The sequence below is a fragment of the Aphidius gifuensis genome, linkage group LG1 (assembly GCF_014905175.1).
Source record: "Aphidius gifuensis isolate YNYX2018 linkage group LG1, ASM1490517v1, whole genome shotgun sequence".
Classification (NCBI taxonomy): domain Eukaryota; kingdom Metazoa; phylum Arthropoda; class Insecta; order Hymenoptera; family Braconidae; genus Aphidius; species Aphidius gifuensis.
Window position 1 is genome coordinate 11,090,026 of NC_057788.1, and position 13,998 is coordinate 11,104,023.

The following is a 13,998-nucleotide window of genomic DNA, read 5'->3' on the forward strand; positions in this document are numbered from 1 at the left end:
CCAAATTGACCCATGCAAAGAAATGAGTGAAAAAATTTTCTCCCCGGCGTTGATTTCAAAGGAATTTCTCCGAGGTAAAATTAGTTTTTTCGCACGTTTCTTCGCGTGTGTTTTTTTCGCGGAGAAATATTTCCGAGCGTTCCTCCACTTAATGTTCCTCCAGTTAATTCGGAGAAACGATGGAAAAATTTCTCCTTGTCGTTGATTTCAGAAAAAAAATTCTCAGCAGTAAAATTATTTTTTCACACGGTTGGAGAAATGACGGACAAATCTCAACCCTTTCTCTAACTTTTCTCCACTATTTGTTTATTTTTTTTCTAACTTTTCAGTTTTTAATTTTTCCAAAAATAAATGACTAATTATTAATTGTTACATAACGCAAAGCATGATGATGTTCATTTAGGCTTGGCTACGGTAAGTCGGATCCGGTTTCCCTGATTTGAAACGGATCCAACTTAGAAGTATTTGAAAAAAAAAAAAATCAATTTCAGAATGTCATTTTATTTTTCGATAATATTAAATACATTGTTGCATATATATAGTATTAATCATATCAAGTTTTTCTATTGTAATTTTTATTAACTTTCTACGCTTGTAAAGGACTTTTGATTTCAGCGATTCCATGTATGCCACCGTGGTCAACAGGATAGAGTTGCCGACTTTGAACAGAATAGCCCAGAGATCATATATTTTTTTTTTTAAATCAACATTTTTTTAAAACAAAATTCGGATCCGGTTTAAATATATATTCGGATCCAGTTTAAGTATACATTCGGATTTAGTTTATGCATAAAATCGGGTCCGGTTTGGATGTAAAATCGGATCCAATTTAAATGTAATTTCGGATACATAATTTGGTATTCGATTTAGCCACGGTGTCCGTATTGTAACTGGATCCGGTTTGCCGGATCTGATCTGGAGCCTAGCCGGCGTTATATTTTCAGTCCGAATTGGATCCGGCCATCCTGATCCGATTCAGATATGTAATCAGGTAACCCGGATCCGACCTGGATCCGAATCGGACTGAAATGTCCACTCGGGCTGCTATACTTTACATTTTTATTTTTAGCCAGTTCGCTGTCTGATAAAAATCTTTCAAATTACGATCAAATTGAAGTGTTTAAAAAAATGAATCTGCTCAAAAAGTTTGAATTCTTTCTGACGTGGATTTTAAAAAATAAATAACTTTAAAATATTAAAACTTTGCTAGATGCGTGGCACACAGACATGAACACAAGTATGGTTTTGGTGTACGACGTAAACTTTGCTTGCTAGTGTGTTGCCGCGTACACACATACTACCCGGGAAAAAAGTAGACGATCGTTGAAGATGTTATATTTGTCCACATTTTTGTCGATCGCCGTCGATCACTGTCGATCGCTATCGATATACAACAATCTACAGAAAAATATACAGTTTATAATAATTATTAACTTATGCTGGAGAATTTATCATAATTATAATTATTGAAATATATTTGTAACTTAAATAAAAAAAAAAAAGAATATTCCTGAGTATACTATAATTATGATAAATTCTTCAGCATAAGTTAATAATATTATAATTCGTATATTTTTCTGTGGATTGTTGTATGTCGATAGCGATCGACAAAGATGTGGAAAAATATGACATTTTCAACGATCGTCTACTTTTTTCCCGGGTACTAAAGAACTTGATTTTTTTATTAGTGACAAAAGTTTCAGGACACGGGAATAAAAAATAGCGTTATACGGGCCCTTCGTGGAATAAATATTGGTTCGGTAATGCGACTGGGAATCAACCTTAATCTGATAATTATATTTAATAACACAATTCGAGGGGTTATTCATTGGTGTAGTCATGGTGTCATTCAGAGTGTAGTCATGGTGTAGTAGCATGTAGTCAAGGTGTAGTCACGTTTAGTTACATATGTAGTATTTGTACTTTTTCCACTAAAACTTTTGTGAAAATATTTTTCCGAATTTCTTCGCGATTACGTTAAATTTCTCCGTGATTGCTCCGATTTTTTCCTATGTTCACCCATGCGGAGAAATGAGGAGAAAATTTTTTTCCTCCAAAAAATACTAACGTGGAGAAATGTGAAAAAAAAAATTCTTAAACTCAATAAAAAATTTAAAAAATATAGTTAAAATATAGTAAATAGTGTTGTCATCATAATTATCATAATATCATTAAAATCGGAAAAACTGAGAGCTTAAATAATTTGCATACACGCTGTTCAACGATTGGCACTTATTTTTTCCCTACTTTTAGTTGTGACTCTACATTATGTCGTACAGAGGTGACCAAGGCAAAAAAATTTACAAAAAATACAATATACACTGAAAAAGAAAGTTGAAATTTGTAAACAATTCCAATACTATATAAAAAATATATTTAAAAAAAATCTTGTCTATATTTTTCATTGATTTTATATGTGAGTTATTTATGTTAGTATTTTTATATTTTATTCCTGCTTTTTATCGTTTGATTCAAATTCTGCTAGTATGTAGTTTATTTGACCTATAATTATAATTTTGTACACAATTTTAATTAATCAAAATCATATGCAAAGTAGGGAAATAAATTTTTGATGATGCGGATCATAGACCATTTTTCCAAATTGAATCTCATGATTTTCTCATAACCAGAAAATTTTTCATTAAAGTTTCTTCCAGAAAAAAAGTTATTGATACAGTCACTGAATGCTGAATCCATGAATACCTAAAATTGAATCCTAAATAATTTCATTTGTTACACATGAGAAAATAATTTATATTGATCCAGCATGCGAATTGCAGATGACGTAGTCTATTCGTTTCATTTGATATTGAACTGGCTGTTGAGATAACTGAGATAGATGCAAAAAAATATTGACTTTGTGCATTTAGCCTATTGTCTCACTTTCCTTTTTAATAGATTTGTTCCGCGTATAAAGTGAGATCACTGGAAAAAGTTCAAGAGGTATTTAATGCGCACATACACATGTTGTGTATATTTATATTTCTTTCACTGTTTTGTGAGCGTTCAAGCATAGTGAACTTCTTCCAGTAAACTCACTTTGTACAAGTGTAATTGATTATTTACCATTGTGTGGTATAGTAGAATATATACTTGGTCATTCATGGACATGGGTTGCAATTTATCCATCAGAAGACTTGATGAATAAGTCAAATTTATAATCGATTCAGCGAAAAACTTTGAGCTTTATTATCAGCGAACTTTCGTAGAACCTTTGGATAAAATAAAGATTCACCATCATAAATTAAATAAAAAAATTTAATCAAAATATTCAGATGCTCTATATATTTTATTTTAATCAACGTATAGAACCATCAGCAGTTGTTGCTTGGAACGATTGTTTCCACGTGATTGGTGAAAAAACTGTAGCAAGCACTGATGACGAAAAAACAACGACTCTTAAATTGTGAAATGTTTCTTGCATTCACTTGCATCGCATCCTTGGTAGAAATATTACTCTATTTTTTCTCAAATCATCTGCGCAGTTTGCCACATTTCTTCGCAATTAGACCTTCCAGAAAAACAACAATCTTTCCAAATTGAATTTCTTTCCGCTTTTCCGTGCCCTTCTCCGCAATGGCCCAGTAAAATTTACAATAAACAGTCGATAGTATAAGATGAAAAAAAATATTGTTCGTTTGATTAATATTTAAATAGTTTTTATTTATCCATTCATTTTAATTTTCTAGCTATATATTATAAAAATTCTTTGGTGTAATTGGCGTAGTACACTAAAATTTATTTCGAAGAAACGGAGTTCCTAGTGAGTTTTAATAAATGTCGTGCTTCATTAACAGCTGGTCCCAAAATGTCATTCAAATAATATTTAAATTTTTTACACTTTTCTTTTGTACTAAAGTCATTTGAACTTCCCCACAGTATGTGCCCATCAGCACCACGTTTGATCATTTCTTTGAATCCATTTACAATATCAATCTGTAAAATAAATACAATATATGTAGCAAAATGTTGTTTTAAATTTACATTATAATAATTCAACTTACTTTACTAAGAAAAATATCTTTTTGATCTTGATATTTGTACCAAAAATAAGGTAATATTTTTGATTGAGGTTTGTATGCATCAACAAGTCGTTTAGCTTCTTCAAGTCTTCCAGTAATAAGACCGATTTTTTCATTGCTTGATAAAGAATTTCTCAGATAAACAGATGGTAACATTATGTCCTCCAATTTCCAGAGCCAAAAGAGCCTTTTAAATAAATAATTTTTTATAACAAATAATATACAATGTTCCAAATGATGATCAACTTACTTGTCATTTTCTTCTCGAATATTTGAATGACAATGATAGCTTGATTGTTGAGGTGATAAATTGAAACAATACGGGTATGCATAATAACTCCATGATGCATAGGGTCGCAATGTCTTGGCCAACTTTAAAGTTTCTTCCATAAAAACTCGACCAGCTGTTTCAAATCTTTGAACTGCCTCGTGTTCAATTGACCACTTGTCCCAATGTGGATGTTTTTTATTTTCAATATGAATAGAAAAATCACGATAAGCAGCAAGTGATGCCCAATTTTGACGAAATATTGGTCGCCAACTTTCGAAATCAATAACTCCAATACCAGAAAATGATTTATCAATAATTTGTTCTTCAAGATGTTTCTTGAAAAGTCTTAAGTGTTGTTTAATATTACCTTCTTGTGGAACACCACCATTTCTGATTGTTAATGAAGCTATTTATAAAATAATAATTTAATAAACTATTTTTTTTTATCAATTGATTAAATTTACTTGCCATTTGGATGTTTTAGTAAAGCTGGAAACATTCCAGGATCGTAAAGTATTGCAATCTTTTCTCCTCGAAAATTATCATTTTCATTTTGTTCTATACCGAAATTCTTGACATCATCAAAGTTGATCCCATACTGATGACACATAAATGTTGGTATATTCCAATACACTTTGTAATCTTGTGATGTATGAGATGATATATAATTTTCATTTCCACCAAATATTGTTTGAGCAATTCTAAAAACAGAATGAAATTAATTTCTTTTTTTTCTCTCGCTTCTAAAAATTTTCCTTTTTTTTTTTCTTAAACTCAGAAATGAGATACTTCAACAGAGGACAACAGGTATTGTATTTCATCATTTTTTGAATTCTAGGAATTTTTTAAAAATAATGTATAATATATTTTTTTTCTAACACGATTATATATGTAAAAAAAGTGCCTCAAACAGAGAAAAAATATTACAGTAGTTGAGCAATTGCATCTCATTAATATTATCACAAAGTGAGTGACAATTAGCACCATTAAATAATATCAGTTCAGAAAATCATGGATTTCAAATTAAAAAAAAAAAGATTATAAATTTATAATTTTTTTTCAATTGAATGGAGTAACACTATAAATTATGTTAATATAAAAAAATACTGTATAAAAATGAGGAAAAAATTAAATTATAAAACCATCGAATTTTGAATTAAAAAAAAACTAATAACATCAAAATTAAAAATAAAATGAAAACAGAAATAATAATAAAAGTAGGATGGTAAAAATTAGCCTGTTTTGCACGGGATAGTCTTTCAAACTAACAAGGCAGCTCGGGGAACGACCTAATTCAAGCCTTAATTTTTACCAGGGCCATGTCACACCATAACTTTGTAAGTGGTTGCACGATGCGCACAGAATAAATTTAACTAAAAACTTCACAGTATATAAGTTACAATGAAACAAGTTTAAAAAGTTTTAATTTCACATAATTTTTCATGTGATATCATTCGTGTAAAACCACATAAAAATTTACATGAGTTTTTCCGTAAAATACTCTCATTCAAAAATGTTTTCACAATTAATTATTGTAGAACGAAAAAAAAATTATAAAAATATTTTTAAATGATAAAGTTTATAAAATAACTGATGTAGAATTATATGTAGCAATACATGTGGGATAGCGAGTGGGAAGTGATACAAGATTGCTTAATTTTAATTACATATTTTTTAAAATATTTATTTCTATATGAAATAGTTTCAATCGATTTATTTCATTTTAAAATCTTTTTCATGAGTGAACTTGTTAGAATTGAAATATTGAGATTCATTCAAACAAATAAATTGAATGGATGAATCAATTAAATCAATAAACAATTAGTTAATAATTAAAATAGATTTTAAACGTAATTTAAATCAAATAATAAAATGTATATGAATTTCAAACAATTAAACAATTCTCTACCAATTGGCACAGCAATATTCCTGCCCCAGAAATGAGTAATAAATAATTTAAAATATGATTAAATAATTATCATCAAATTTACTTTGAACACAAGAGTAATGGTAAAACAAAATTATTAACTATTTTAATAATAAATATTAAAAGAAAAATCAATATTTAAATTCTACGTCTCGATTAACTTTCATTTGAACCGTTCGATAAATATAAATAATTAATTAACAATAAGTTCTAACATAAATGAAATTTTTTTTTTTTATAATATATACCCTAAAAATGAAGCTTCCATCAATGGAATAATGACCAGAATAATAACAATAATATTCATATTAAAAATGACATGTATTATTTAAATTTGTAAAAAAAAAAAAAAAAATTATCAAAACATGAGTATATTTAAAACTTTTGGATGATTAATTATTTGCACTTTTACTACGGTTCGAAAATTAAATATGACTGAATTTACTGAGTTTTGTTAGCGAGTATTTATTAGCCTACTCACATTCATATTTTTCCCACTCTATCAACTGTGGGTGTGCGCTGCTCTTTGACACTCAAAATGTCCTCGTATGTACTCCACTTCGCTGGAGATGACCGTGAAATAACGTCATAACTTTATACTGATATATCATGTTGAGTATTGTATTTAATACAATTTGTAAATTATATGATTTCCGGAAAAATAAAAAAAATTCAAAGGGCGTTATTAAGTGTTGATTTAGCTAAATTACAATACGTAGGTCATTATGAGCTTAAAAAAAAAAAGATACGGGCTCATTGACATTCGTTTATTGTTTCTTTATTTGATATTAAAAAATTGCTCATCCACTATATCATAATTCTTTATTATTACTAATAATATTATTTTAAATATTTTTTTTAATTATCATAAATACACAGCAACCCATGTGCACAATATACATCGATAAGAATTTGAATAATTAAAACTGATATTAAATCTGGGTGAAATAAAGAATCAATTGCTCTTTAAAATTAGAATTTTCTCATATTATTGCTATAATTTCAATGGAGTTTTGTGTTTTATTAATACCAATGTGAATTTTTATTTTTTATTATGACAAAGTTGTTGTATTTCAAGTTCTATGACCTTCGAGTTGACAAGGTCTTGGATATACCTCCGAACAAGGAAGATAAGCTACATGTCATTGAGTACTTATAGATTTGTCAGATGGCCTTATGAATTAATTGCCAACACAATTTGCTAATAGATAATAGCTGAGTCTTCTAACTGAAAATAGATGTGTCAATTGATCGTGTCTTCAATCTCGAAAAAAAAAACAAGAAAAAATATTTCAAGGTATTTTTTGGGATTGAGGAAATAATAATAATGGTCGTTGAACTTAATTTTGGAGGCTAATGAGACCGAGGTTTTTAGGTAGTGAAAAAGTCATGCGTGACCGATAGTAAAAGGAAAAAATTAAAATAATAGGTGTATATAAAGATAACGACTTGACGGGGACCTTGTTGACGATGTTACTTTTTATCATTCTATTGTTTAATAAATAAAGTATATATATACTTTTGCCACTTTATTTCTACTTGTTATATATTCTAAACATTTCAAATTTTTTTTTTTTTACTTTGATATATAGTTATACAACAGAATTTGACAAGTTACGAAAATGAGGTCAATATGTTCGTTCTCATCCCATTTTTTTTTTAATACAAAAACGATTATACTCGACATCCGGAGGTTTTGTCAATATTTGTTATGTCATTTTTCTTTTTTTTATTAGTTTTTTTTTTTTATACTTTGTTTATTTGTTTATTTATTTTTTTAGATATAGATCTAGAATTCATTTTATTTTTTTAAATTGTTGTTTGTTCCAATTGCCTCTTTTTATAATTTTGTATATATTTTGTATATATAGGATTTTTAAAAGTTTTTTGAAAAAATATAATCGAGTCAATTGTATATTTATTGATTCACAATATTTTTAATGACTTTTCACTATGATCTGAAATACCGACTGGAGATTCGTAGAAGTATTTCAGATCCATCGAGATTTAACTTTGTATAAATTAGAGGCACTAGAAACTCTATAAATGATTATCATCAATGAATATCATTATTTTATGAATATTATTCCAACAATAGCTACAAATTTGATATAACTAGTTGATTGATGAATAATTTTTATCACACTATGATCTGAAATACTGACTGGGAATTCGTGGAAGTATTCCAGATCGCATCGAGATTCAACTTTGTATAAATTAGGGGCACTAAAAGCTCTATATATTACTATCATCAATAAATATTATTATTTTATAATTATTTTATAAATATTATTTCAACAATAGCTACAAATTCAATAACTAGTTGATTGATAAATAATTTCTGTCACTATGATCTGAAATACTGACTGGGAATTCGTGAAAGTATTTCAGATCGCATCGAGATTTAACTTTGTATAAATTAGGGGCACTAAAAGCTCTATATATTACTATCATCAATAAATATTATTATTTTATAATTATTTTATAAATATTATTTCAACAATAGCTACAAATTCAATAACTAGTTGATTGATAAATAATTTTTGTCACACTATGATCTGAAATACCGACTGGGGATTCGTAGAAGTATTTCAGATCGCATCGAGATTTAACTTTGTATAAATTAAAAGCACTAGAAACTCCATATATGATTATCATCAATGAATATCATTATTTTATGAATATTATTCCAACAATAGCTACAAATGTAATATAACTAGTTGATTGGTAAATAATTTCTGTCACACTATGATAACCTTTTGGGGCTGAATTTCTTTGATATACTTTTATAACTAAACCAACTTGTTTTTTATCAGTAAAATAATGAATATAAAGAAAAAATCGCTAAACATAAAGGAAAATCTCATAATTATGGGAAAATATCAGGGAAATGATGAAATGATTAACGCACACACTTTGTTTCTTTCAATCTATCAAGTGTGCATAAAATTAATTATTATTTAATTTATTCTCACAAACGTTCACGATACGTATTATTTTTGTTGCTGTTGATTTGCTGTTATTTTTAGCACAAATAACATTTATAATTCCAGTAATTATTTCAATTAACAATAATAATATTAGGAAAGCTGTACCGAATGTTATTATCTATGAACAATAACCAGAATTAGCAAGTTTTCTTGATACACCAAAATTAAAATCACACAATAATGTAATAGCACATGACTTTACACTTACCACTTACATTCTGTCATGATGATATGCTAGGCTATGTCTTGATAAGTTGCTGCTCACTTTGAATTTACGTAGTTCTCGATGAGTGAAAAGACAGAACTTGCAGATATAGCTGGTTTTTAAATGTTTAGACATAACATGTTCTCGACATCTTAATAGTCTATTGTAGACTTTTTTTGCATTTTTGACAAGTGAAATTGCTAGATTTTTTATCTGCACACATACAATCATCGATTTCGTCTATAGAAGCTCCGCAATACATAGCTCTGTTGGCAATCAGTATTTCATTGTCAATGAAGTTTTCTGACAAAAAAGATATCGGTGAGGGGCAGCTTCTGTAGATATTACATTGAACCCCTATATTTTTTCCTGATAAGTTGTCTTTTTTTTTTTTTTTTTGTTGATCATCGAAGCCAGGCTCATCTAAGGAACAACCTATACATATACTTTTTTTTTTTTTCATTATATAATTTTGACAAAATATAGAATAATTTGTTTTTTCATTTTTATTTTTGGTTCCAATATTTGTACATTTTTTCACAACAGTATTTGGCAAATACTGAGAACCTTGTCATGGTATTTTTGTTTTTGGTTCCAAGTTCAGTTCTTTCCATAAAACCAAGTTCTTCTGAATTTTCTTTATCATAATTTATCATTAGAGTTTGGCTAACGAAAAATCTCGTATAGAATCATACCCTCCGATGTTAGAAACATGACTTAATGCATTGTTTGATGAATTTACTGAATACAGCATACTTGACTGAACTCGGATATATTCTATATTGTTTTTGGTTATTGTTGGATTGTTTTTGTCATTTTTATAATACTGACTGAAAAGAGCCCTGGTGAAAATATTTCTCCTGAATTTCTCCGCGATTACTCCGAATTTCTCCCAAATTGACCCATGCGGAGAAATGAGTGGAGAAAGGTATCAAAATTTTTTTCCGAATTTTCTCCGAATCGACTTGGGTGGAGAAACGTTCGGAAATATTTTTCCACGATGAGAATACGTGCAGGAACATGTGAAAAAAAAAAAATTTACCGCGGAGAATTTTTTTTCCGAATTTTCTCCGAATTGACTTGGGCGGAGAAACGGTCGGAAATATTTTTCCGCGATAAGAGTACGCAGAGAAACGTGTGAAAAAAAAAAAATTATCACAGAGAAATTCTTCCGAAATCAACGACGAGGAGAAATTTTTCCACTTATTTTCCCACATTCATCAATTTGATGCAACGATCACGGGAGTTTTGTAGACCAAGTACCTCAGGTATATCAACTTTTTTGAAAAAAAGTGTCTTCGAATTTTCATTTTTTTCAAAAAAAATAAACGCATCATTATGCTTTGCGTTATGTAACAATTAATAATTAGTCATTCTTTTTTTAAACAATTAAAAATTGAAAAAGTTGGAAAAAAATTGAACAAATGGTGGAGAAAGTTGGAGAAAGGGTGGAGAGATTCGTCCGCCATTTCTCCAACCGTGTGAAAAAATAATTTTACTGCTGAGAAATTTTTTCTAAAATCAACGAAGAGGAGAAATTTTTCTGTCGTTTCTCATCAACTTGGGTAAGGGAACATTCGGAAATATTTCTCCGCGAAAAAAAACACACACGGAGAAACATGTGAAAAAAATAATTTTACCGTGGGGAAATTCTTCCGAAATCAACGACGAGGAGAAAATTTTTCCACTCATTTCTCCGCATGGGTCAATTTGGGAGAAATTCGGAGTAACCGCGGAGGAATTCGGAGTAATCACGGAGAAATATTTTCACCAGGGAGTATACGCAGTGACTGATGTGTTATTTTTTGTGCCATTATTTTGAATTAATCTTTGGGTCTCAATTTGTCCCGTATCAAATAAACTGAAATCAGGATAATCTCTTCTGATTGTAACTTTACTGAAAATTTGAGCTGAATCTGGATGGAGTGTATGACTATTTAGTAATATTTTTTTGGAGCCAATTTGATCTTCGATTTCTTTTATATTCGGTATTTGTTCAATTATTGTTTTATGATATTGAGCAAATATCGCGTATTTTGTATTTTCAGATTTATTTTTAGTTCCAATTCTACTAACCAATCTTTCACGTGATAAATTATCTGATTTTTTGGAACAATATTTTCGACAAAAAGTTGTGAAATCTGTGGCAATTATTTTATTTCTGGTGCCAATGTTTTTAATACTTCTTTCGATATTGCTCGTTTCATATAACTTTCGTTGGATTACGACAGTTCGTGTAGCAAGATTATCCGGTGTTTTAGTTATACATAAATCTGGTGTCAAATGAACGATATTTATTGCAAGATCATCATATGAGTTGGAGGAAAGAGGTGATCGGTCAGCATGAGAAATTGACAGATAATTTCGTGTAACAGCTTGTTCTTGTAGAATTACCGAAGATGTATGATCGTATGATCAACATTTTTGAAAAATGGTGTTCTAGTTAAACCTTGTTGTTGTTGTTGTTGTTGATCATCCTCACAATATGACTGAACAAGGCTTCGTAGATGAATCATAGGATCCGTCATATTTTTGAATTTTTTTCCAATTGTTTGAATATTGATAATAATTTGGCTTGTCTTGAAAAATATATGTAGTAAAACGTTAAAGTTGATTTCCTTATTTTCTTTGATGGTTCGATTTTTCATCTGCTGAAAAGTAGTTGAAATTTTGAACAGCTCTTCAGAAATAAATTTGTTGCCGGTTTCGTCTTGTCCGGCATCATTTATATTTTGCCAACCCGGGAAATCTATGACATATCCGATCCTATTAGTGACATCATCTTTTAAAAAGAGGATAGTAAACCACCGCGATGATTTAAGATTTGTAAATGAACCTGCTTTAAAAAATAACACGTGATTAGTGGTGGAGAAAAAAAAGTAGTAACTAAAATCGAAAATGACACGCAACAAAGCATACCTTTTGACGAATTATGTAATTTTAGAAGAACATTAAGGTTGATTCCAAGTCCCATCGCCGTACCAATATTTATGCCACAAAGGGCCCGTATATTAATAACGCTATTTTTTATTCCCCGTATCCTGAAATTTTTGTGGCGCCACTGATGAAAAAACCAAGTTCTTTAGTAGTATGTGTGTGCGCGGCAACACACTAGCAAACAAAGTTTACGTCGTACGCCAAAACCATGCTTGTGTTCATGTCTGTGTGCCGCGCATCTAGCAAAATTTCGAAGTTTAAAAGTTAAATATTTATTAAAAGAAAAAGAAGAAAAAATTGAAATAATTATCAAAATTTTGTCTTGTCCAGGGCTACAATCTGATAGTAAATGTACAGTTTTGAATCAGAACAAAAAAAAGTTATTCGTAAAAACATGAGGTAACGCGTATACCTTGTGTGTTAAAGTTGTCAACTTTGACAGTAAATATCTCGAAAAAAGCAAACAAGAAAAAATTCAAAAAAATTCACAATATAGATAATTATTTCATTTAGAAAATAAGCCGAAAAAATCGAAAGTCTATCAGAAATTCAGATATTCGGAATCAACCTTAACACAATATCTAATTGATTTTTTCTTTAAATTATTACGAATACAATCCGTAGTTGAGACCTTTGCCCGATATTTTATTCCCGCTAGGATAAGGCTTCATCTATACTTGACCATTACGTTATCAAATTAGTTCAGGGTTTAATTCGGGTCAATAAAAATTTCAAAAGATGTAAATAATAATTTTTTCATGTAATCTATAAATTGAATATTATGATGTCTTTCAACTTGTACTATTTTTTAATATGTTCTGTTGAATAATATCAATACAAGATTACGATGAATAATTATTTATTAATAAAGAATATAACAATGTTCACACTTGAAGTACCACGATACTCACGATATCGTATTTTTTCATATAAAGCGTTGACTTACATTTCAACTTGTACACTAAGCATTTCTTATTCTTCAATTATTAATTGTAAATTACTGCGTCATTTTGAATATTTATCAAGTTTCCACAAAACTGATGATTAATGACATTACAACTGAAAAAAAAAAAAAACTGAAACAAATCGCTGACTAAATATTTGAATTTAATGTCGTAAAATTTCATGTCAATAAATATAATGGTAAATTTTAATGGCCCATGCTTGGCGACCACTGTTAAAATTGTGTTATTATTCAGGCTTAGCTAACATATGGCTCATAAATGAAAGCCAATAATTAGCAATATTATATTATCCTACATTTGAAGAAATATATTTTGTTAAAAAAATCTCATAATTCAGGAAAATTTTTGGCTCTATTGTCAGTCAATTTTTTTATCTTTGCTATTCTATAGCTAGCTAATTAAATGTGACATTGTGAAATAAAGTCAAAGTACATATAGTAGATTTATAATAGTTTTTTATAGAGATGTAGACAAGAGTCAAGAGACGCCTGAGAATATTGCGCGAAGTCGCGCACTTAATACACCAGTACTACAAGGAACACAACGAGTTTTACTGGTTCAAGGTGTATAAGTAGGCCTCAGGCCATCTTGCTTTTTGAAGTGCACTCTTATAGTGTGCTGAATGTAGTTAATATATACATGTATATGTATTTTTTCACTCATATATGCGTATGTGTATAA

General features: G+C 29.2%; 1 protein-coding gene across 5 annotated transcripts; it reads right to left on the reverse strand.

The window, feature by feature from the left end:
• Nucleotides 1-3,490: 3,490 nt before the first annotated feature.
• Nucleotides 3,491-9,509, reverse strand: LOC122848107 (hyaluronidase-like). 5 transcript variants are annotated; one of them, XM_044145956.1, is made up of 6 exons: nucleotides 6,469-6,565; nucleotides 4,762-4,994; nucleotides 4,661-4,699; nucleotides 4,273-4,579; nucleotides 4,005-4,209; nucleotides 3,491-3,936 (listed from the first exon to the last, which is right to left on the reverse strand). In XM_044145956.1, the coding sequence occupies exons 1-6, from the start codon at nucleotides 6,525-6,527 to the stop codon at nucleotides 3,739-3,741; spliced, it is 1,041 nt and encodes a 346-aa protein (XP_044001891.1). In that variant the 5' UTR covers nucleotides 6,528-6,565; the 3' UTR covers nucleotides 3,491-3,738. The 5 variants fall into 5 exon arrangements, with proteins under 5 accessions (XP_044001891.1, XP_044001882.1, XP_044001911.1 ...); XM_044145947.1 differs by having other exon boundaries at nucleotides 3,492-3,936; nucleotides 4,273-4,699; nucleotides 6,469-6,657; XM_044145976.1 differs by lacking the exon at nucleotides 6,469-6,565 and adding an exon at nucleotides 9,419-9,509 and having other exon boundaries at nucleotides 3,494-3,936; nucleotides 4,273-4,699.
• Nucleotides 9,510-13,998: the final 4,489 nt, after the last annotated feature.

What these genes read in the sequence shown, in the direction of transcription:
- LOC122848107 (XM_044145947.1), bottom strand. Translation starts at nt 6,527, where the DNA reads ATGAATATTATTGTTATTATTCTGGTCATTATTCCATTGATGGAAGCT. An exon ending in ATGGAAGCTTCATTTTTAGG is followed by an intron (nt 4,995 to 6,468) that starts GTATATATTATA and finishes TTCTGTTTTTAG; the next exon opens with AATTGCTCAAACAATATTTG. An exon ending in AAGATATTTTTCTTAGTAAA is followed by an intron (nt 3,937 to 4,004) that starts GTAAGTTGAATT and finishes TTTATTTTACAG; the next exon opens with ATTGATATTGTAAATGGATT.